The sequence below is a fragment of the Rhamphochromis longiceps genome, linkage group LG9 (assembly GCF_057381845.1).
Source record: "Rhamphochromis longiceps isolate RC_006_pf linkage group LG9, R_longiceps_female_GT1.1, whole genome shotgun sequence".
NCBI classification, from domain to species: Eukaryota; Metazoa; Chordata; class Actinopteri; order Cichliformes; family Cichlidae; genus Rhamphochromis; species Rhamphochromis longiceps.
In genome coordinates, this window is record NC_140565.1 from 24,997,264 (window position 1) to 25,020,505 (window position 23,242).

At 41.1% G+C, this 23,242-nt stretch overlaps 2 protein-coding genes across 2 annotated transcripts in view; both read left to right on the forward strand.

The window, feature by feature from the left end:
• Positions 1–3,811: 3,811 nt before the first annotated feature.
• On the forward strand, positions 3,812–6,265 carry LOC146662407 (C-C chemokine receptor type 9-like). Its single transcript, XM_085417813.1, has 3 exons — positions 3,812–3,856; positions 4,053–4,099; positions 4,925–6,265. The coding sequence occupies exons 2-3, from the start codon at positions 4,058–4,060 to the stop codon at positions 5,960–5,962; spliced, it is 1,080 nt and encodes a 359-aa protein (XP_085273939.1). The 5' UTR covers positions 3,812–3,856; positions 4,053–4,057; the 3' UTR covers positions 5,963–6,265.
• Positions 6,266–19,356: 13,091 nt separating this feature from the next.
• gli3 (GLI family zinc finger 3) overlaps positions 19,357–23,242 on the forward strand; it is a 97,855-nt gene continuing 93,969 nt past the window's right edge. Inside the window, exon 1 of the mRNA XM_085419033.1 lies at positions 19,357–19,792. The gene's annotated coding sequence lies outside the window, so the exon portion shown is untranslated. The remainder of the gene's footprint in view (positions 19,793–23,242) is intronic.

Sequence of the window (23,242 nt, forward strand, 5' to 3'; positions counted from 1 at the left end):
TCTGTTGACTAATCTCCCCCATCAATCAGAGAGAAGTCAGGTTGTCATATGAATCTGTTGCTTATGTTTTGTGACTTTGTCTATCACAGTGGAAATTCATTTCACGCTACAAAACTTAACACAGAAACTACACTGTTTACTTTGCTTTTACAAATGGGACAATCCTTTGTTTCTGGACTTTCTGTGATTTTTCATGCCTTTTTGTTATGTTGACATGAATAGGTATCAAAACAACATGTTCAAAGTCTTTTATTCCCACAAGGGATGATTGGGTTGAGAGATCTAGTATTTTTTTTGTTTCAGGTTGTATACATGGTCATTCCAGGGTGTTTTCCCTGCTTTATATTCTTCAGAGTTGGAGATTTAGAAAAGGTAGCAGAATATGCCACGTCTGGTTTTCTGTTCTACGCCTCTCCCACCAGATGATGATGGGAATATCCCACAGACTGCAGCATGACATCAGCAGTTGACTTCTAGGCACATCTCAGAGCCTCAGCGTTTTGGCATGTGGGTTTTTTGTTGTTTGGAATTGCAAGTGACCACATATGAATGAGGAAGTGATGCGCTGTGTTGGTGCAATATGCAGACACATGAGCAAACGCTTGGTGACAGTGAGAAGTAAAAGCTCCTCCAGCAGAACTAGACCCAAGGAGGGGCAGCCATGAGCAGTTGGGTGATGGAAGGAAGACAGAAAAGAAGGCACACTGTGGAAGAGAGCCAGAGATGGATAATAACTAATAAGGAAATGCAGAGTAATGTGTAAACGAATAGAAAGTGAAAAAGGTAAGTGAAGAAGAAACACTCAGTGCCTCATGGGAACCCCCCAGCAGACTGGGCCTTAAAAGTCGAGAAGTGTCTGTCTCTGAAATCCAGTCTGGGAGCTGGTTCCAAAGAGAGCAGCCTGGAAGCTGATTTTTTAGGGCCCAGTACAATAACTTCAGTTTTATCAATCACTAAAACTAAAACACAAATGTTTCTCTGATCATTTTGGATAAAATACTCCGCAAGTGAAAACATGGATGAGAAATCCAGCTCAGTGGCTCAGATTGGCACAGGTAAGGCTGAGCTGGCAGCTGCTGGTTGCTCCTATATTCAGCACACCACTGAAAGTCAGCCTTGGAGGTTTCTCCTTTCCATTTGTGTGTGTTTCAAAAGCAGGTCAGTACTGACGGTTGGCCTGAACAAACGCCACCACACACACACAGCTGGAAGACCTCTGCCTGAACCGCAGTGCCACCACATCACACCTGATACGGCTGAAAAGATGTGTGATTGGGCGAAGTGTGCCGTCACAGGTTAGATTTTCTAAAGCCTGAAAACAGAGCATGGAGAAGGTTCATAATTCTTATTTTGTGCCATCGAAATTCATCCTTAATGTTCAGAAACAGATCTGTTAGTTTTATTGGTTTTTCCTGGACTTTTAAAAACAAAATCTCCTTTGCATTTCATGTGCATTAAATAGTTTGATTTATTGGTTCAGTCCAAGCACAAAAAATACAAATACAGTTTAATTAATCAGGAAACTTGCTTTTTATTAATTTATTATTTTATTTATTGTTTTAAAAGACTCTTGTAATCCACAGCTAACGGCTCAGCGCAACGGTTCCTTTATGACAGACATTACTATCAACACACCACACAGGTTAAAGAGCATGGGCCTCAGTGAACAAAACCTTCACCACACACACACACACACACACACACACACACACACACACACACACACACACACACACACACACACACACACACACACACACGTGTTACACAACAACGAAAACACAAAGCACGCCCATGGCTACAGCAGCAGTGAGAGCTATGTCATAAGATGTCATGAGATGCATGAAGCCTTAAAGTGTGTCATTCAGGCGGCAGTCTGCAGTCGTGTTGGGTAAACTACCTCGTTTAGTCACCTTTAAATATGCATAACCGTGGTTACAATCTACAACAGCTGCATGGAACACTGAAACACTGCATGATTGCGTTGTCATTCTATGCAGCATTTTTCGGGGGGAGTGAAAAGACTCTCAAAGCAAGTTTTTTGTTTTTATTATCTATGTATGTGATTTGTGGTTCATATAGTGGCGCAGTGGTTAGCAGTTTTGCATCAAGGCAGAAAGGTCCCGAGTTTGAATCAAACAACATTTATGACACAGACTTTACGTGTTCTTCATGCATCTACATAGGTTCTCTCTGTTTACTCCCACTTCCTCCCGCAGTCCAAAAACACGAGTAGGTTAACTAGCAAAGCTAAGTTGACTGCACTTGTTAAATGGTTGTCTGCGTCTTTGTGTTGACCTTACCTGTACCCTGTCTCTCACTCTATGACAGCTATTGGAGATTGATGGATTGCGATGTATGACTTCGCCATTTTGACCCTGATACTGATACTGAAAGGGCACTAAACTTTGATTACGCACTTATTATGTCCACTGGTTTGTTTTTCATAGAAAGTTCCCAATAAAGCCACTGCATCAAAGATTCGAAAGGTGATCTCATCTTCAATTTGGAGCCTGATGTGGCGCCGTCATCAACCGATGCCAACGAAACTTTCCGTTTGACGGTATGTAATGGTCTCTCTGCTATGGTGCTTTTCATTCCCACAGATCAAAGCCATGCAATTAGCCGCACTTTGGCAGTTGGTAGATGGCAAGTAGTGAGTGAAACCTCTCAGGCTGCTACACTTTCAACAGTCTGTTCCCAGAAGGTAAATACTGATCATGACATATTCATTTCCTCGTGCCTCACGCCGATCAAAACCGAGAAACGCAACCAGTGAGCAATTGGTAGAAATTTGAAGAGGTAATGGCTCGCACGCTCATCCTCTTGATTCAAGTGCTAAGGAATCCAGGCCAGGAAGTGAAACTTTGAGAATACAACACACTCAGTCATACGGAGGGCCTTCTGAGAGGTCAAAATAGCCCCCCAAGAGAACCCTATAAGGAAGCAAAAACAGATGAACTATTTCAATAATTTGATCTATAATCATTTTCAAAGTGTGTCAGGCTCTTGTTGATGAGTGTGTCACAGTGTGATCATCATCTTCCATCCCGGGTCACAAGATGACTTTATGTTTTCAGTTTTGTTTGGATGTCAGGTGGTATGTCAGGGACTTTCTTCTTCATTTGTTTTGCACCACTGTGGTCAGCATCCAGCATGATCATGTTTTTTATTAAACTCCCTTTAGCCTAGTCTAGGCATTACCAAACGAACTTTTTACTTCCCAGATTTGATTTCCTCATACTTCAAAGGGAAATCACGGTTTCTCTCATGCAGACAATGAGTTGTTTACTAAGTAAGAGCACATGCTAATAAGAAACAAGAAGGCTTACACATACTGTTATTTTGACACAAGCCCACATCGTCTGAATTTCAGACCACTGAAACTGCAAAGAAACAGCAGCGCCCACGATCTTTTAGCTTTAGGCTTTAATCGCACTTTGGTTTTCAGTTTCACGCATCACTCATCTCCTGCTCTAAGTGCTCCACACCTGTGTGTACAAAATGGGCCACGACTCGATCAAACCCAATCAGCTGTGGAGAGAATGTGCTTTGGTTCCAGCCTGATGGTCAGGGTTCAGATGGTGCAGCCTAAAAATCACAACTTCTCCTTTAAACTGGTGCAACGTTGTCAGTGTTTGAAACCATGCATGTCTGATGCTAGTTTTTGAAGTACTGCTAGCTGTAATAAAGACATGCGCGTGCATCAACAAAGGCCTAGAGGGGAAGTGAACTGATATCGTCACGTGATTCTGTGGTTGCAGAGAAACCATATAAGTTAGTGAAGATGAGTCGTGCTTGGTAAAAGTGACAACCCTGTGACTGTGAAGTTGCTTACTACGGCCTTACTGAGCGGGTAAGTAATTTGTTGGTCTGCTGAAAAGATGTTTCCATTTAACATTTAGTTCAGCTCCAGGTTATATTTAGTTTGTTCTATTTAATGTTTATTTTATTTATTTATTTTTTACTTTTTATTTTATTTTTGCAATCTATTTTTTTAATCTTGTTTTTAATCTTGTTTTTAATTTGAACATTTTCTGGTTCCTTTGTAGCAATCATGGAGGATTTCAGTGATTTCAATGAAACAACATATTCTCCAGTGAGTATTACTTTGAAAAAAACTCATAAACACTAATGTCTGTATTCTATATATAGTAGACTTGCCATTCTTAGTATTGCCTGCTTACACATGGAGTGCTTAAGTGACATTTTGTATTGTTTTGCTGTATTTAAAGTATTCAAAAATACCGTAAAACTTAATTTAAGATGCTGTTTAAAAATCTGTATGTACACAAAACCTGAGTTTGTTTATTTGCCATTATATATCTTTATTGAAAGTGTAAAAGAATCCATTTAGTGACCCAAGTGTAGTCGATTTATCTAAAGCAGACATCTCTAGAATACTAAATTACCACAGAGAGCCACGGCTGTAGTTCGCATCAAATTTTCCATTGTATCTCAACACCAAGACGCCGCTTTTTATCTTTGCCCTATATCTAAATGCCATGCTTCTGGGGGTCCTGAGTTCTGCAGGGGGCCCCTTTCTGGAGCCCCTCGGGATCGTTCGCACTCCCCCCCCCTTCGCCTCAGGGTTGGATAGCAGCAGGAAACTGTGCAGTAGTGTGGTTTCTCCAGTACAGACACGGCACCTGCACCTGACGGCAGTTTTTTTTGCATACTCTGGTTAGCTTGCACGTCACAGACAGTGTTTGATGTAATTTCACTGTATTCCCATTGTAAACATGTTATCTTATGTAACCACCAACGAGTAACCAAGAGAGAGTGAGTTGGGTTTCAACGAGAGAGAGAGAGAGATAAAAAAAAAATGCATGACAGGAAACTCAAAGCAAGACAAAAAGACAGTGCATCTGTTGCAAACAGTTGTCTTTAATACCTCACGAGAAAACCTGCTTTCTGATTTCAGACCGAGGACTATTCTCTGCCAACTGACGAATCAGGCATGTGTGACAGAACCTGGGTCAGAGAGTTTCGTGGGCAGTACGAGCCGCCGCTCTTCTGGATCATCTTCATCCTGGGTGCTGTGGGTAACCTGCTGGTGGTTTGGATCTACACCACTGTGCGCAACCGCCTGAAAACAATGACCGATGTGTATCTGCTAAATCTGGCAGTGGCTGATCTCCTTTTCCTGTGCATGCTTCCATTCTGGGCAGTCGATGCCATTAAAGGCTGGGATTTTGGCATCACTCTCTGCAAAATAGTGTCCGCTGTCTATAAGATCAACTTCTTCAGCAGCATGTTTCTTCTCACCTGCATTAGTGTGGACCGATACATTGCTATTGTTCAAGTTATTAAGGCCCAAAACCTAAAGAAAAAGAGGCTGTTCTACAGCAAACTTGCTTGCCTTGGTGTCTGGTTTGTCTCTGCTCTCCTCACACTCCCTGAGTTTATCTTCGCCGAGGTGAAGATATCTCAAGAAATGCAATTTTGTACTATGGTCTACTGGAACAATGTAAACAATCATACAAAGATCCTCGTGCTGTCCCTGCAGATTTGCATGGGCTTCTGCATTCCTCTACTAGTCATGTTCTTTTGTTATTCTGTCATCATTCGCACACTTATGCAGGCCAAGAGCTTTGAAAAGCACAAGGCCCTCCGTGTCATCCTTGCTGTGGTGTTTGTTTTTGTCCTCTCTCAACTGCCTTACAATAGCCTGCTGATTGTGGAAGCCAGACAGGCAACTAATATGACTTACACAGATTGTGACACTGTAATTAATTTTGATATAGCTGGACAGGTTGCCAAAAGTTTGGCATATACACACGCTTGCCTCAACCCCTTCCTCTACGTCTTCATTGGAGTTCGGTTCAGACAAGACCTGCAAAGGATGGTGAGGACTTGCATTGGAGGTATGAGCAAAGGAGGGCTCAGTAAAACGCAGGCAGTTCCCAAACGCCCCTCTCTCATGTCAGACACTGATACTACTCCTGCCCTTTCCATATAACTGCCCATTTTCCCTAACCGTACCTGAGATCTGAGCCCAATTCATGTTTTCCCCTATGTTCTTCATGCATTACTCCACATTAGAGGAGCAACAATGGCATTTGCAACTTCAAAAGTAACAACAATTAAAAAAAAAAAAAGCCTTTACATTAATTTCAACCACATACTGACAGTAACAGGCACATTTTTATCTGAAATTACTGTAAAAACTGTACATTACTGTAAATACTGTTTGTATTTTTTTAAACATTTGTTCCATCATGTATTTGCTGTGTGCTGCTTTAAATGACTACGAAACATTAAAAAAACGATTCATACTCCAGTTTATGCTGCTTATGTTCAATACTTCACCGCACAACAACAAACAGGATGAGTCTTCAACGGTCGGTTCAAGTACCCCTTTCTGCAGGGGCTAAGTGATGAGATCAGCAGTTTATACCTGGGGAAGTATTTAAATGCTTTCACTAGTATAACGTATTTAGTGTGGTGGGAAACATACTCGAATGTGGCAAGTTCACTGTTTTCGATCTGAGTACACATCCTCATATTAAAAGTCTATGCCATCCTGTCTGCTGACACTGTTTTATGATTGAACCTCGTTTGGGTATGACTTGGCAGTTTCACAGCGAAAGCTAACGTTAGCCATTCATACTGCCATGAAAGACATTTCCCACAGCGGTCTCACAACGGCTGTAGCTCAGACAGGTGACAGACATCCGTGCAGGCAGGTGTCACAGCTTGAAAAACTTTCCAATTCTACTGCAGCTCCACTCTCACGCAAAAGGTAACGTTTCAGCAGGGTGCACTAAATACACATATGCGCAGTTTTTAATGGCACGTGCAAGTCAATCCCTGCATAGTAGTGCTTGTTTCTAACTTATCTGGCCTGAAAACATCAAGTCATTCAAGTATCAGTAAGCTGGCATTTAAATTTGCTGCTGATGAGCTACGAGAGGTTTGTTTACTCTTCCCGGCGCCCACAATCAGAAGCAGCAGATGTCAGATAACCTGATCTTAAATTTTTAACCAATACAATACAAATTCCTGTGCTGGAAGACAAAAACAAGAGACAGGTGGTAGAAGCAAAGCACACCACAAAGTACCTGTTAGCTGCAGGAAACAAAATATGAGGTGCTTTTGTGGTCACCAAGGTGACCACAGAGACTGCTGCATAGTTACATACCTGCTGGATTCAGGTGAGACCACAGACACGTTCTTTCAAGTGCCTCTTTTGTGCTGTTTCTTCATCTCACGACAGGAAACCATCAGTCAAGTCAACAACAAGATGTTCCCGCTTAAATGCAGAGCTGAGGCCTCCCTACAGATGTCCTCAATGTCCCGGTCATATGAATTCAAGGGAAAAGAATGTTACGCAATAACCGAAGGGGCGCGCAGCACTGTGGTAAGATGAAGTGCTTCGTTATAGGTTTTTCAGTTTCTCAAGTCGGGGTCAGTCCCACGGTTTGTCTTAGAAGCAGAAGTGAAGATCTGTTTTTTGCATCAGTGTTTTTATTTCATAACTGATCCAGTGAAAGATTACACTGGGCTTTGGGTTACAAGGAAAAATAGTTGTTATAGCTTATTAAGGTAACATCTAATGCATACACACGCACAATGAAATGGCATTAGATGGGCTTAAATGCCCTGTTTTAGTTTCCTGTTACTGATTTAAACAAAACTGCAGAGCTAACATAGGATGTGCTGACTGTACATGTTAGTCTACCCTCACTATCCACTTTATTACGCACACCCTGCAACGTAAGGTTATTCTGACACAGATTCAACAAGGTGCCGCACATCCATGTTGTGAATCTCCCGAACCACCACATCTTAAAGATGCTCTATTGGATCGACCTGTGATGGCTGTGGAGGCCAGTTATCACGCTGACATGTTGCAGAAACCAGTTTGAGATGATTTGAACTTTGTGTCATGCTGCTTTATCCAAGAGGAAACAGCCAACAGAAGATGGGGACACTATGGGGTCAAAATGTGCAAAGAAAATATTTCCCCCGACACCATTACACCACCACCTGAACCACTCATACAAGGCATGCTTGCATGTTGTTTATAGGAAATTCTGACCCATCACCATCTAAATATTGTAGCAGAATTCAAGGCTCAGCAGACCAGGCAACATTTTTCCAATCTTCCATTGTCCAGTTTTGATGAGTGTTGCTGTAGCCTTGGTTTCCTGTTTTTAGCTGACAGGAGTAGCACCTTCTGCAGCTGTAGCCGATCTACTTCAGTGTTTTATATGTTGTGCGTTCAGAGATGCTCTTCTGCGTACCTTGGTTGTAACAGGCGATTATTTGAGTTACTGCTACCTTCCTATCAGCTCAATGTCATCTAATCACTCTCTCCTGATATTTTCAAACAGAGAATTGTCGCTGGATATTTCCTCTTTTTCGGACCATTCTCTCTAAACCCTAGAGATGGTTTTGTGGGAAAATCCCAGCAGATTAACAGTTTCTGAAATAAACCAGTTTGTCACCAACAACCACAGCACACTGACAGCAATTTAAATCACCTTTCTTCCCCCATTCTCAAGCTTAGTTTCAGCAGCTCGTCTCGACCACGTTTACATGTGTACGTACTCTAAGTTGCTGCCATGTGATGGATGATTAGACATTTGTGTCAACAAGCAGCTGAACAGCTGGACCTAACAAAGGGGCTGGTGAGTGCCTGTCAGGGATTTGCATGTTTTTAGGCTTCATGTCTTTTTTCCTTCATAGCGTTCATACATTCTTACCAGTTGATGTTGCAAAACCCTGATCTTCCAAAGGTTTACTGATATATCTGAGAGGGTCAGCCAGTTAGTGTGAGAAGAGAAAAGAATTAATCTTAAACCTACTGAACTACTGAATAACACTAATTTATATTCCCATTTGTGCATATATTTGTCTTACAAACACACTGAACATTACAACACCCTCAACTCTTTGTATGGACAGGCCTTTTGTTGGGAATTACTGCCATAAAAGTACCAAACTGCTAGTGTATACAGCAAAAGCTTTGCTATATTGTTTTATTTCAGGCTGCTACTAATATCAGCCACAAGGTGGTGTGATGTGCACAGCAGAAAGCTCCTAGTTTAGGTTTCAATAGGGTCAACAGCAAACAGACAAGTTGGAAAAGAAATCAACCCCATCTAGTGGCGATTTTGGTTGGGAGACCAAGTCTGGGAAAGCGGGGTTAAATATGAAGTCAGTGAGTTTTTCTTTGTTTTTGAACATCAGCCCATTCCCACTGAGCTACAAACAGACTGAACTCACTGCCATACATAACTCTAAAAGCAGGACTGGATCGTGCAGTGAAGAATGCAAAAAGACTCACAAGTAGAGCAGCACCTGTGGTTGGGAACATCCCATCCATCTTTCTGCACAGGGGGAATTGCGTGCGTGTGTGCATAAAGGAGAGGTGAGTGAGAAAGAAAAAAGAGGGATGGAGGGAGGATACTGTGGAGTCTGTGAGTAATAGGAGAGACAGTGGAAACATATGTGACCCACTGACATTGAGCAGACTGCGGTCTGTTTCTTATGGACATCCGAAAGCTGCAGGGACAATGGCTTACATATCAGCAGTGACCCACCGGCTCTGAGCTCCATTTACTGCTAGAGAAAGTCACAAATAAGCTTATGCTGGAAGTTAGGTTCATTGTTAAATTCAAAGCTTGTTGCTGTAAACTGGTTCATGAGGAAAGCAAGAAGCAGCTTCACACACACACAGAAGAAATGTAATAGAACTTGGACCTCCGCAATTCCAGCCCAAACAAGGAGCCGCTTATCATCCGCCATCTCTCCCACAGCTAATATTTCACTTCAGCTCCCGGGCCCACAGAATGAGAGACGTTTCCATTTCATGTCAGTCATTTCCAGGCCTGTGTGTTACCTGTGTGGTGATAAGTGTTTGACTGACTGGGAGTGTCGTTAGTCACTGTCCGGCTCCGAGTGACAGCCACAGATTGACGCTGATGATGAGGAGGAGAGGGCCCGGTGTGTTCAGGGACGACAGAGAAAACCGGGGTTGATGCAGGGGTGGGAGTGGGTGGAGGGGAGAAAAGACATTTGCACACTTATAATGATGAACACAAAGCCATGTGTAGACACTCAGTGCACGACAAGGTGCATTTATTTGCAAAATCACGCTTTGCATAATTCTTGGCTCTCATAAATAAAATCTGCCATTCTTTTTAATGGTGAACAATTACTACCAGTTACACTTCTTTATTATAATAAATTAAATGTATCAATTTAATAACTGATCTACCTGTTTGGTAACATAATCTGACATAAAATGCAGGAATAGGAAAGACAAAGCTCTCTTTTTTTTTACCAGTAAAATTTTGGTTTAAGAAAGAAAACATGGATCATTTTCAGTTTTTAGAGCTAAACATCCAATTTTTCTAATTAAGTGCATTTTAAATATTTTCCACCCTAAATTTACAGAATCCTGTGGAGGAACAATCCAACTAATTCTGCATTAACTCTAAGTATCGACTCCTTTATTACTCTTGCTTGCTGCAAAGTTTGTTACAGGATACAATGCAACTGGAACCTTATTATAGTGATTTCTAATCAACATTTTATGTCCACATTGGGGCGGGAAACAAATCTGGCCCTGCAGCAAAAAATATTTAGCACCCTGTTATTGCAGAAATTAGCTTTTTCGTCATAATGCTTCACCTATGTAAATTTTTATGAGTCTATGTTGAGGGCTCATGCACATGCCAGTTGTTGTTACCACATACGTTCTGATATTATCCTCTGTGTGGAGAGGAAAACCTATCCACTGTTCCTCAAGTAATAATAGAAGTATCTCACAAATGAAATTGTAGTGTAAATGCATGCCGCTGTTTAGCGTCTGGGAATAAACATCTAATTTTGTAGTGCAACACAGACAGGTTTTCTTTTCCTTCTTCTTTTATTTTATATGTTATATATATACAGTGGTAACACCTACATCCTTATCTTCACGTGCAATTTGACTTTTCACGAATAAAATAAATGCATTTCGGTCATCGTTTTAGTTACCAGCTCCTGTGCTGCTGGTCATGAGGAAAACTGGCCTCCACCGTGTAGAAGGTGTAAGAGATGCAGTGAGGATGTGGTAAGCGTCTACACCTGGGCTCAAGTCTGCGTTGAAACATCTGCCACAGCAAAGGTAGTATGGAGAGAGATGAGTTGTGTTTAGGTACATTTCGCAGCTCTGATCTCACCACTACTGAAGAGCAAGTGCGACAGCACAGAAGATCTGACGTCCTCCAAGAAACGCTGAACACAGATCTGCCGTGTCCCCTGAAAAAACTGTTTTCTGTTTAGATAAATAACAACTAGCCCGAGCATTCATGCCTGAAATGGTTGCATTTTCTGTGTTTGCTGAGGTGAGTTTGTTGAAATCAGTTTTTTTAAATAAATTATTGTTCACTACTGCTTATAAAGGCACTTAAACCATGCTACATACAGTACGGCTCATGATTCAGTATCTTGTAGAACCTTTAGCAGAAGGTTGTCTGTATGACTTTATCAGTCTCTCACATTATTATGGAGGATTTTTGGCCCACAAGTCTTCACACCTTTGCTTTTATTTGAGGTTTGGAGGCTTTAATTTAGGCACATGCAATGTTTTGTAGTTGATCTGAGGTTGTATTTCATTCATTTTAAGACCTTTTAAGGATCAGAATGTTTTTTTTATTATGTCCTATATTCTTAAAATCTTATAATTGAAAAATAATGTTGTTTCCAGCATTTGCCACTCATAGCATTGTTGCTGTCACACAGTTTAAAGCTGACAGACAACAGCAGTAAATACTAACATTCATCCTTCTATTTTCTTGCACTTATCCTTATATTATATCCTTATATCCATTAATTATTGAAAAAATACATATTATAACAATCAGTTATTAAAGAAAACCTCCTTACTAGCAGGTTGTGTTGTAATGCGCTGTAATGTAGCACACTTCTTTTTTTAAAGCATTGTTGGGTACTTTGAGTGCACTTTATAGGTAATAATGTATATTAAACATTTGGATAATACTATCGAATGGCAAACTCACTATACAGTGAGTACAGCTCTTACATGTCTGTTTTGTTTACCTTTTTAGGCTCCAGTTTAGTTGAAAGTGGGTTTTCTGGAGGCAGCAGGTGCAAATTGAAAGCAGAAAATTGACATATTTAATGCTTTTTGTGTTGAACTTAGTAACCAGGTGCTCATTTAAACTTCAAGCGCTTGTGCAACAACAACAGCTTTTATTTAGAATCTAGCTATCTAGCTATTGTGCGTGCTGTTTGATGCCTCTGTGGTGAACAGCACAGTTTCGGAGCATTTTCACTGAAAAGAGCTGCCTGCTGTGAGGGTGCTGAGTGTGAACCCAACGCATTTTTTTTACGCATTGATTCTGTTTCACATCGTTTCTAACAGCTGCCACTTTAATATTCACTTTTGCACTCTTTTTGCGGACAGGGGGAATATGTATATTAAAAATGAACACAGACTGTAATGGGTTAGCCCTGAAGAACAAAATAGGTTGTAGTTTGGTTAGAATTTAGTACAGCAAGTGCACTTGTGAGCTTCTTTGCTTTATCGTTAGAATCTGCTGACTTTAGCCGCTACTTTGACTGCTCTCTTATTTACAAGGGAGTCATGACTCAGGGTAGCTCTGTATGTTTGCTTTGGCAGGCTTTTTACACCATATACCCTTCCTGACACAAACCCAAAGATTTGTGTCTCATTTGAGTCTTAAACAAAAAGAAAAGTCGAAATATAAAATTGTACAGTTAACTGTTTTGTACTTTTTACTTTGTGCACATGTATGCTTGATTACTGCAGCGCTGTGCAAACGTCTATCTTGAGCCACCCTCATTTCTTTATATTTAATTTCCACCGAGCCAGGATTTCTTGTCATTTTTAAGGAGGTTTTGAGGAGTAGTTCTCCAGGCTTTCTGAGTCCTTCAACATTTTTCTTTGGGCAATCTCATTTTAAGTCCAGTCCTTGCTAAACCACTTAACACTGAGTTGTGAGTCTTTTGAGCACAACAAAAGCATTACACTCAACAAATGGACCAATAGATGAGTAAAAGAAACAAAAAAATGCATCTTTTGACATTTTGTTACTGACATCGCCTTAGCTCAATCCATGAAGAATGCCCATAAGGGGATTCCCAGACTTGGCATATCTCTGCATGGTGTGCAGTTTGTCCTTAAAATGTTTGAGGAAACCGGACAAATGGAAGACAAAAGAAAAATGTCTGTCCTTAAAAAAACTATCTGCAGCAGACGACAAGCATCTGAAAGTCTTGTCCTTAAGTAACAGGGGGAAAAAATCCGGCAAAGACCTGACACAGGACCTGAGAGATGCATCTGGCTCTTCAGTTGATCCATCTGCTGTTCACTGAAGCCTCATAACAAATTGTCTCAGTGAGAGGGTGGCTGTCAGGAAGCCATTCTTAAGGAAGAGGATCAGGGAGAAAAGGCTGAAGTGTGTAAAACTACACAAGAACCGCACTGAAAATCAGTGGCAACAAGTCTTATGGAAAAAATTTGGATTCCACCTGTCATCAGTGTTTGTGGAGCCATCTGTAAAACATGGTGGGGGCTCTGTTATGGTTCGGATTTCAGCCAGCAGTGTTGTAGATCATCAGTAGATAAAAACTGATGGATGTATAAATACAGAAATGCACCATCAGGTTTTGATCCACCATGCAATAACATCTGGAAAACATCTGATTGAAAACATCTGATCTGATTGTAAAACTATGTTTGCTATAAACCAAAATTATGGAAGATATATTATCAGTTATGTAGCTTTAAACCGTACACATGCCTAAATAGCAGCACTAATCTCTATATTCATATGGCGGGCATGCAAAAGATGTTTCTGCTGTACTCTTTAATCGAGAATTTGCACAAATCCAACAGAAAGGAGAATATTGCATAAACATATTTTGGTGAGAATGAATGGCAGCACTTTATAATATATCTCAAAAATAAAAGAGAAGTAAGAGTAAGAGCAGTAACTTGTTACATTACTGTACTTTGGACCAATTTGATTAGTTATGCAAAACTTTGTAATTTATTACAAATGCCAGCCCTGTAATTATAGCGTTTTCAATAGGAATCATGCACTAAAACAGTGGAAAAGGATGATGGTTCAGGTATCAGTGAGTACCGAAGCTGGGAAGCCTTTCTAAAAGATGAATTACAACAGCATTGTTTTTACTATTAGTCTCACTATGGGCAAAAGTGGAAAAAGGAAAAAAACAGGAAATAATAAAGCACTACAAGGCCAAGAAGTTCAATCTCTGGACATCTCTGGAATATGTTTTCACCCTCACAGTCTCTACTCGTGCCTTTTACCACCTCTTCCAAAAACGAGGCAGCAAGCGGCGAGATGGATGGGCTGAGCGTTGCAAGATTTCCAAAAGTGAACAGAGTCTGACTGCTGCTCTACCTGAGGAGCAAAAACAAAAGAGCCATCTCTACCTGTAGGACTGTGGGAGTCGAGGCTTTGATCTGGACCAGAAAGAGAGAGTAGTTTGATGAAATATTGATGCTTTTTTTTTAACTGTGTCCTGTGGGAGCTCAGTCTGCTCTTAGGATGTGTGCGCTGATCCACAATGCTGCTGCGTGCTCGGCTGTATGAGAACAGACTTGACCGTGGAGCTCAAGGAGTGTTATCGGCCCTAATGGGCCCGATGATGACCCCCCACTCTGGGCCTGAATTGGTCAGGGGCTTCTTCTACTGATCAAAAGAACAGGTGCATTTAATCAGTCGGCACCCATTGCAAAATACATACACCGCTGATATGTGTCTGACATCTAAACAGAAGCTTGACAGCAAACCTGCACAACGTAAATCTTCATTTGGTGATGGACGGGTAATTGTTTGCCCTTGAAACAAAGGTGCAACAGCTTCAGATGTGCATGCAGTGAGCGCACAATTAAAACTGAATAACGGTGTTGGAAAACTGTTTTTAAATAGCCGGGGATTATTCACACTGAGGCTGTTTTGGCCGAGCATTCAAATACTTATTCAAAGCAAGCATCGTGTAATATCCGACTGGATGCTCGGAAAGTTTGCTATAAGCTCGTATGAAAGTGACCCATATTCTTAAAGCAACAACGTCGGGAAAAAAGGAAAAAATTTGAATGTTGATAAATTGCCTAGAGTGCTTTTGTTTGAAAGTTAAGAGGCCAACGAAGCCCAATCAGCCTGGAAAAGAGTGTGAAAAACGAGGATTTATCACTCCCATGCCTACGTCCATGCACAGATAGACGGCAGAGCATAATGACTTCTGTGGAAATAGCAGAACGATTATTTAAACTTAAAGGAAGAGGAGAAAGAGGCAGAGAAACGGGTCGAGTGGGGGGGAGGAAAGACAGGGTCTTTGGAGGAGCCAGGGGCAGGAGATAGTCTGGGAAAGGTCTCGCGTTAAAGTAGCATTAACATGCCTTTCCATTGGAGTCCATTAGATAATCATATTCATACCACACAAGGCTCAAAAACCTCTCTCTGTTTCATTATTCTCTTTTAATCCAGCCTGATAAGGGGGTGCAGGCGTCGTGGTTTTATTATGTCGTCATTTGGAATCCACATGAAATCCCCACGGGATGTTATCACAGGGAAATTGCTTAAGTAGCCCAAGTGGATATAGTTTTGGGTTTATTATTTCTGACGGATTCAAAATAACTGCAAATATCATTTTTTTCCCCCTGATTATTGGGGGCTAAGAGTCTTATCAGTCATTCACACTAATGGCCCACTCAAGCCACCCGATACCTTCCGGCAGGGGGGAAAAAGGAGGGATGCTGAGAGGAGAAGACGGGTGTGAGGGTGGGGGGGTTTGGGAGTGCTGCGTTTGAGTGTGTCCTAAGTGTACAAGTGTGCACAGGCACAGGACATGTGAGGAAACTGAAAGCAGGAAAAACAACAACACAAAGAGCGATTGAAAGCGGAGACTTCTGAACAAAGTAACATGCTCCTGACGGTAGATTAGGGGCTGCTGGCGCTCTCCTTTGCGGCCCCCAGATCTTCCCTGGCAAACAGAGCAGATGTCAGATTGCTCCCGTCGTTTGTGGTTCGGCAGATTTGTGGTCTTGAGGAAAGCGAACACTTTGACTAAATCCATTAGGGCCTGTATTAGACAGACACTACACAGGGAAGAAACACGAGGCAGGAAATATATGGGCAAACAAACCTTTAATTTAACCTTTAACTAATGAAATATATGTAATTATTAAGTCACGAGGGATAAGGTGTTCATGTTTACGGATTGAAAAGTCTTCTTTTTCTGTTTCTTGTTACAAAGAAAATCTTGTGCAAAGTCAAACGAGTTGTCAAAGCAACGCTGAAGCAAGGTCGATTTTCTCTGCTGGGAGTTTTTAGAAGTTTTGAACATTTTTGCAGGATTTTATCAAACTATCCTAAGCTTCTGGAGTCACAGGTTAAAAGGTCAGGCACCTCAAAGCAAAGGAAATCTGTGTTTTTGCTCATTTGTATGTTAAGGTACGTGTCCACACACACACATTTCGCTTTTATACGCTTATATTTTTGAGATATATATGGCTCCTCAATACAGAATAACAGTGCACTGAACTCCAATACTTTGAAGGACATATAGGGTACCCAATATATCAAGCTGGCACTATATACTGTGAATGATGTTTGTCTTAAACTACACTGCTAATGGCTTATTGCTTTCCCTTTAATATCTGCAATTAAATATTTTTCCAGAAAGTGCAGTGTTCTCTTCTTATAATGATAAAATTGACAAAAAATGATGGTGACTGGTTAATATCAACATGTTTTATAAGATGTATATTTTAAAATTTCACTCTTTTTGTGATTATTTTCTTATATTATGTACAACATTTTTTTAGACATAAACCCCTGGGAAAGCCTGGGCATGGAGTCAGAACTGAATAGTAAGTTTTGTAACCAAGCAGCCACCAAATGCCTAAGTCTTGGAGTTTAGTTTTAAAATTGCTAGCTCTTATTTCCAATCGAGAAGATTAAAATACTACTTTGTGAGCATAAACAGATTTAATAACCTGCAATTTGTGTCATGTAAAGGCAGAGATCAGCTGAGACTTGGTTGCTTAGTAAAAACTTACTGACAACTTGACTCACATTCAGCTCCTCACTACTTTCGGCCTGTGTTTGTCTACAGCCGAAAACACTTCAAAAACTCTGTAATCTGAATACAACTTATCCATTTTGCAGCAAACAGTACAGTCGCCCCTGTCATTCCTCTGTTTCATGCAGCCGCTCCATTTCCAGCGGTCACATCTGTGTGGATATAATATGCTTATTCTGCTGTATCCATTTCACTGTGACATCTGTCCACCAGAGAAGAATTAAAGGCAAAAAAAAAAAAAAATCCAAATGCCTACGCAACACTCTGCCAAGTATTGATTTACTGTTACATGTGTAACATACAGTACGCGGACAAACCGAGCGCTACATTTTATTTCAGTGAGATCATCTGAAACTGGGAACACGCTCTGTGGGGTTGGTGATTATTTGAGAAATGAGCCCAGATGCTGATCTTAAACGCACGGCGCTCCTTCTCGATTGTGAGCTGGTGAAAAGTAAGACTGGGTGCGCAGGGATAAGATGTCTGCATCCCGCGTGTGTGTCGGTGTGTGTTTGTGTGCCTGTTTGTGAGCACGCCCGAGCGTCCACCTTAGTGAGCGCACCTCCCTGTCTGTAGATCTCAGGGTCTGGAACAAACAGTAGTTCCTTCTTAATTGGGGTGAGATCTGGGGCTTAAAGAGGGCCAAGAAGGGACCTGAACCCCTTTCTTTCTCCTCCAGAATCGCTTTGGCTACAGAGGTGCTTTTGATGTGTGCTTTGGCTCTGTGAGTCCTACTTTGGAATATGTTCTTGGGAGACCGTTGGTTACTTGCCTCCAGGCAGAATCTCAATCCCCAGGATCCTGGCCCTCTTTGATGAAATACTTTCGGGAGCCGCTAACCCCACTGATGCCCATGTGCACCTCCTCCCTCCTCCTTTACCCTCTTGTTCTCCCCTACCTCGCCCCGATCCTCTTTCCACCCTTCACCTCCCCCAGCCTCCCACCTCTACTACCACGTTCCTTGGATTCTCTTTGAGAGATTCATAACAAGGACTTTATCTCTGTGTAGTCCGGGCCAGATGAGCACCGCCTGACAAACAGGAGAATTAGCGGCTGTCTTACAGAGCACCTTTGACTGTCTCCTCTCTCGGCCCGACTTCCTGTAGCTACAGACGTAAGCGTTTTCTATTCATATTCTCATACTCCATTCTTGTGCACGTGGAACACTTCTATATTTAGTTTTATGACCTCTTAACCTTGTTTATTTTGTCTGTTTCCCCTTAAAATAATAACTAAACATAAATATCTTTAAAAAAAATTTATGGATGCCAAAGAAACTTCACACCCATGAAAACCAATATAGTCGTTCACACACTCATCACAGTTTACAGTTTTGTCACCTTGCTTCTAACTGACATCCGAAATCCATCTTCACATTGCGACAAAGTCAAAATCCCGACACTTATAACGATGACAAAGACGTTGACAGTTGTGACAGAAGATCCTGAGCTCTGATTGATTGGGCGGTAATTAGTCATTGCTGACTTTATCAGCATAATAAGTGTCAGGAAAGTGATTATAAGGCAGCCTTAAAAGACGGATATTTGTCTTTAAATCAAACGGTTTAGTCATTTGTCACAGCAGCCGATTGGATGTGTGTTACAATGAGGAACAAATAGACTTGACGGACCTGACCTCTCGGCCACACACACACATTCAAATGCTGGTTAAACGGTTGATTTTCCTTCCCAAACTCCCACCTCTTCATTGATTGAAACTGCACCCTAAAGACCTCTCTTACCACATAATTTCCCTGTATATTGATTATGTATATTGATTACACCTAACCCTACAGGAGGGCTTCCCTCTGCTGAAGCATTAGTAGGTATGACTCTGAAGGCTGAGCCCAGGAGGCTCTCATAAATCTGCAGTTAAATGTATGTATGAGTTTCTACATTAAAAAGTGGGTGTTTTCAACTGAGATCTATGAGATTATTTCAGCTATTTTAGTTAAAGCTTGGATCCAATTAACTCTTGGTCCCTAAAATGCAGTCATTCATGCTTAACCTGGACCTGTTTTCCTCTTCTTTGTGGTGTAAGGACTGAAACTTCAGTTTTATTTTGTTCTTTCGCCCCTCTAGCTTTATTTCTACTACAGAAATAGTACTACTGAGGAACAAGTCTTTAAAATGCTTACTAAGAAAGAAAGAAAGAGAAAGAAAGGGGTAGCCTGCACAAAATAAAAAAGGAGTAGGCAGTGAGTAAAGGAGGGAGCAATCCGAAGGGAGGAGTCAAGCGAGGGAAGGAGCAGCTGGAGTCCCACACTTCGCCCTCACTCTCTCTCTCTCTCTCCCTCTTCCCGAAAAAAAAAACCGCTCTAAATGTAATAACAACTCTCCATGCGCTTCTCTGACGCTTATGTTGTTTTTACGCACATCTGCGGTCTGCTATCGGCAGATATTATCGGCAGGCTGATGGTGTTAGTCCGGCGGTGGTTGAACACAGCAAACTGTGAGAAGGAGGAGAAAGACAGACAAGAGGAAAAAGTCTGGCAGCGCCGTTTTGGAGTTGGAGTTGCAGCGTAAAAAAAGAAAAAAGAAAAAAAAAAAACTCCCAGGCAACTCTAGAGGCACATCTGCAAGTTAGGAAGAGGAGGAGAAGAGGAAAGAAGACACATCTATATATTTTTTTCTTTTTTCGCCTGAGAAGATTTTTTTTAAAGTCGAGAATTAGAGGGGAATTCACCCAGAGAGAAGTAAGTAATCTGCTGAAAGCTCGCACACACCGCACACAAATACACTTTCTTTTTCTTTCTGAACATTGTTGCGCTCGTTTGTCTGCTTTTAAAGTTGAGAAAGCCACTCAGAGTTTGTGAAGCAGCGGAGGTTTCATATTTCAAAACGATGGAATTTCATACAAGTTCAGATGTAGAGGTGAAGTGCACCAACTGCGAGAACAGTTTATGAAACTAGCGAAGAAAGCCTCGATCAGGGACTCCCCCCTCCAAAAAAAGAAGAAAGAAAAAAGAAACAGCGTAAATGCACCACTGTCTGTTTTACGCTCGGCCCGGCTGTGATTTAATCTGTGAAAGAAGCGTCGGTTGTTAGAAACCCCCGGATGGCAGACTTAACAAGTATCCACCGCAGACAGATGTGCATTTTCAAACCAGTTGCATAAACTTTCACATTAATGAAAAACGTGTTTTCACTATCGAGCACCTAGTCATTTATAGTTTTGTAATATTTAATTAGCCGAGACTTAAAATTGGAAAAACTCAAAAAAAATTGACAATAAATTATAACATTAAATTTCCTCATGAAATTATTTTTAGTTATAAAAACGGAGAAAATTAAAGTATTTGGATGATTTCATATAAATCTTTGTTTTCCCTGTCAGCATCCGCTAACCTGACGTAGTTAAAGAGACTCTCCAGAGCTTCTGTCAATTTGATTTGCATTGGAAAATTTTTAAAATGATGTTCTTCCCCTTAAGAAAGAACATATTTAAGCGTACATCACAGTGTGTTTGAAGGCATGCGCATGTGCTCAGAGAAATTTAAGCCCATTACACTGAGGTCTGTGGCCCTGCAGGGGTCCATGGGGGAGGTTTTATGGGGGACCCAAGCAAAATTAAATAAAGCATAAATCCTCTGTATTTTAGTTGATTAGAGTTTGTTAGTATTTAAAAAGTGATGGATATACTTCACATGCAAGGTGTCATTTAAAAAGTTACATCAATAATAATAATTATAGGAAGAAGAAGAAGAAGAATAGAAAGCTCTCACATGGGCTTGTGCAGATTTAAAAAAAATGTGGGAACAGGGGAACAGAAGTCTGGTGTGTTCATTTTGGGGGTCCAGGACATGAAAACGTTTGGGAGCCCCCCCCCCCCACCCTCGAGCCTCCACATGTGCAGATATTTGTTTGAAACTTTCCCTCCTGTTCCTCGCCAGCTGTTCCACATTTTATCTGCTCCTCTGCTCTCGGGTTTCATACAGACGACGAGGGTCCGAGGTGCTCAGCCATGCGGTGCAGCTCAAATCCTCCCTTTTTTTGTGAGTGTTGTGTATGTGTGTGTGGGTTTTCTTTTTTCTTTTTTTTGGCACATGGCAAATTATTAACGGAGGTTTGGCTGCCTTGAGACGGAGCAGCGAGCGAACGCATGCGAAATAAGATGTTTAACAGGACACACAGATAAAAAAAAAAAAATCTCCTTTTGGGTGTTTTTTTATAAGGTTGCTCTCATCGTTCATCTTGTCTGAGCATTTGGCTTTGAGCGGGGCTTTTGCAGGTCTTGGTAACATTTGTCCAATAAAATAAAATAGGCACTGTCACATAAACTGTCATTTAATATTTCCCCCATTCTATTTTATTGATAATAACAAAATAACATTCGCAGGGCTGAAGCTGGAAAATTTACCACTGCACTCAGTTAAAAAAATAAAAGCAGACAAGTCAGGCCTTAAAAATCTGAAAATTTTAGGCCTAAGCTTTATTTTTAAAATGACAACTTGAGGACAATTTGTAATTAAATTTTGTTTGCATGTATTTATGCATTTTTATGGCGTGTGACTTCTTAATTAAGCATTTTGAGATGATACTGGTAATTAAAAAAATTACACCGATAAATATTGTTCCCTGTATATCATCATAGGAGGCCCTTGTCATTTTATTTTCAGTATAAGACATCACATTTAAATTTGACGATTAATCAACAATTCAGTGCTGATAGATCAAAATATGTAACATTTTTAAATGGTTAAATCAATTAAAAAACAATGGCTTCAATTTCTATAGTTACACAATAATCTAATGTATGTAATATATATTTTCCAAATATCTAATAAATAATAAATCATAAGAAAGGAAGTCTACCTTGTGAAAAATTGTAAAAGATAAATCTGCACACTGTCTGTGTGTATATCTAATTTTGCTGCTTCTGCTTTCGCACGATACTATCTGAAAGTGGTGCACCTTTTCCAAATAAAGGACTTTGTCTCATTACAATGCAGCAGCAAGGATGAATGCAGCACTGTTTAAGATGCTAATCTTCTGGAATGAGATGCACAACTTAGAGCCATTCGCTTACTGTAGCCAGGAAAGATGTATCGTTGCCGCTCTGTGCTTCATAACTCCACGCGCGAGGAAAAGGCGGATAACGTTTCCCTCTGCAGGAATCGGTCCGTCAGATATCAGCGGCGGCGGCAGCAGCGTGCTGCTTTATCTCAACTTTAAAAATTTCTCTTTTATGCATGGGGACGTTGGCCGAGGACACCTGTGACCTGGTGACCTGGCAGAATAGGGGATGTCATGTTAATGCAGGGAGATGATGTGCTATTAGCTTTTGAGGTATGGCCTGCTCCTCTTTGTAAGGGCCTTACATTCACAGTTACAGGCAGTTTGTGTCCTCAGGCCTTTTTTGCCCTGTTGGAAGTATACCTGTTATCAGGTTTGTATGCAAGAAGCCCTAATGAGCTGTTTTGTTGTGCTAATGCCACGACCTGAAGCACTCAAAGAGGTGGCAAATGTTTTGTTAAAACGAGGGTAATGTGAGGGAAGTTGATTATCCTTTAGATAATGAGCACAGATGTGAGGGTTTTGTGTAATCGTGCTCACTTTGTGGGTTTTCCTGCAGGTTGCTGTTGGTTCGTTGATTTTTTTTCCCTCGCTTTTTTGTACTTTTCCTAAAACTTCCTGAGAGGATAAAACTGACAGTTTCATTTTATGTAATAATAAAAATCAGCTCACATTGTGATTAGCTGTTGCTTTCCTTGCATACGGCTGGCGTAGTTGAATAGATGGCCCCCAAAAGAAATCTCTTACTCTCTTACTTTGATGATTTGGTACTTTGATATGTTGACATCAAATGAAACAGACACAGTGGGGAAAGAAAGAGGACAAGTCAGACAGAGGTAGTGATTGAGGGGAAAAAAAGGCTGTTCATGAGAGCGGGTGGAAATGTGTGTGTGTGTGTGTGTGTGTGTGTAAGTGCAGTTTGTGAGGCACGGAGGAGTGCTCTGAAAACTTGGGCTGAGACAGCAAACCTGAGGAGCGTCAAAATGTCTGGATGCATTTGCGTATGAGCAGAGACAAGAAGGGGTCTTCGGGTGTGCGAGGGCTTCTCCTTGGCCTCCTAATCCCCAGGCCCAGCCATCCCTTCAGGGCATGCCTCAGATCTGGCTCTCTGGCTCTGTGCGTGGACGACC

Excerpts from the sequence above, each read along its gene's own strand:
- LOC146662407 (XM_085417813.1), top strand. The coding sequence starts at position 4,058 with ATGGAGGATTTCAGTGATTTCAATGAAACAACATATTCTCCA. Across the intron at positions 4,100-4,924 it reads ATGAAACAACATATTCTCCA|ACCGAGGACTATTCTCTGCC; the intron begins GTGAGTATTACT and ends TTCTGATTTCAG.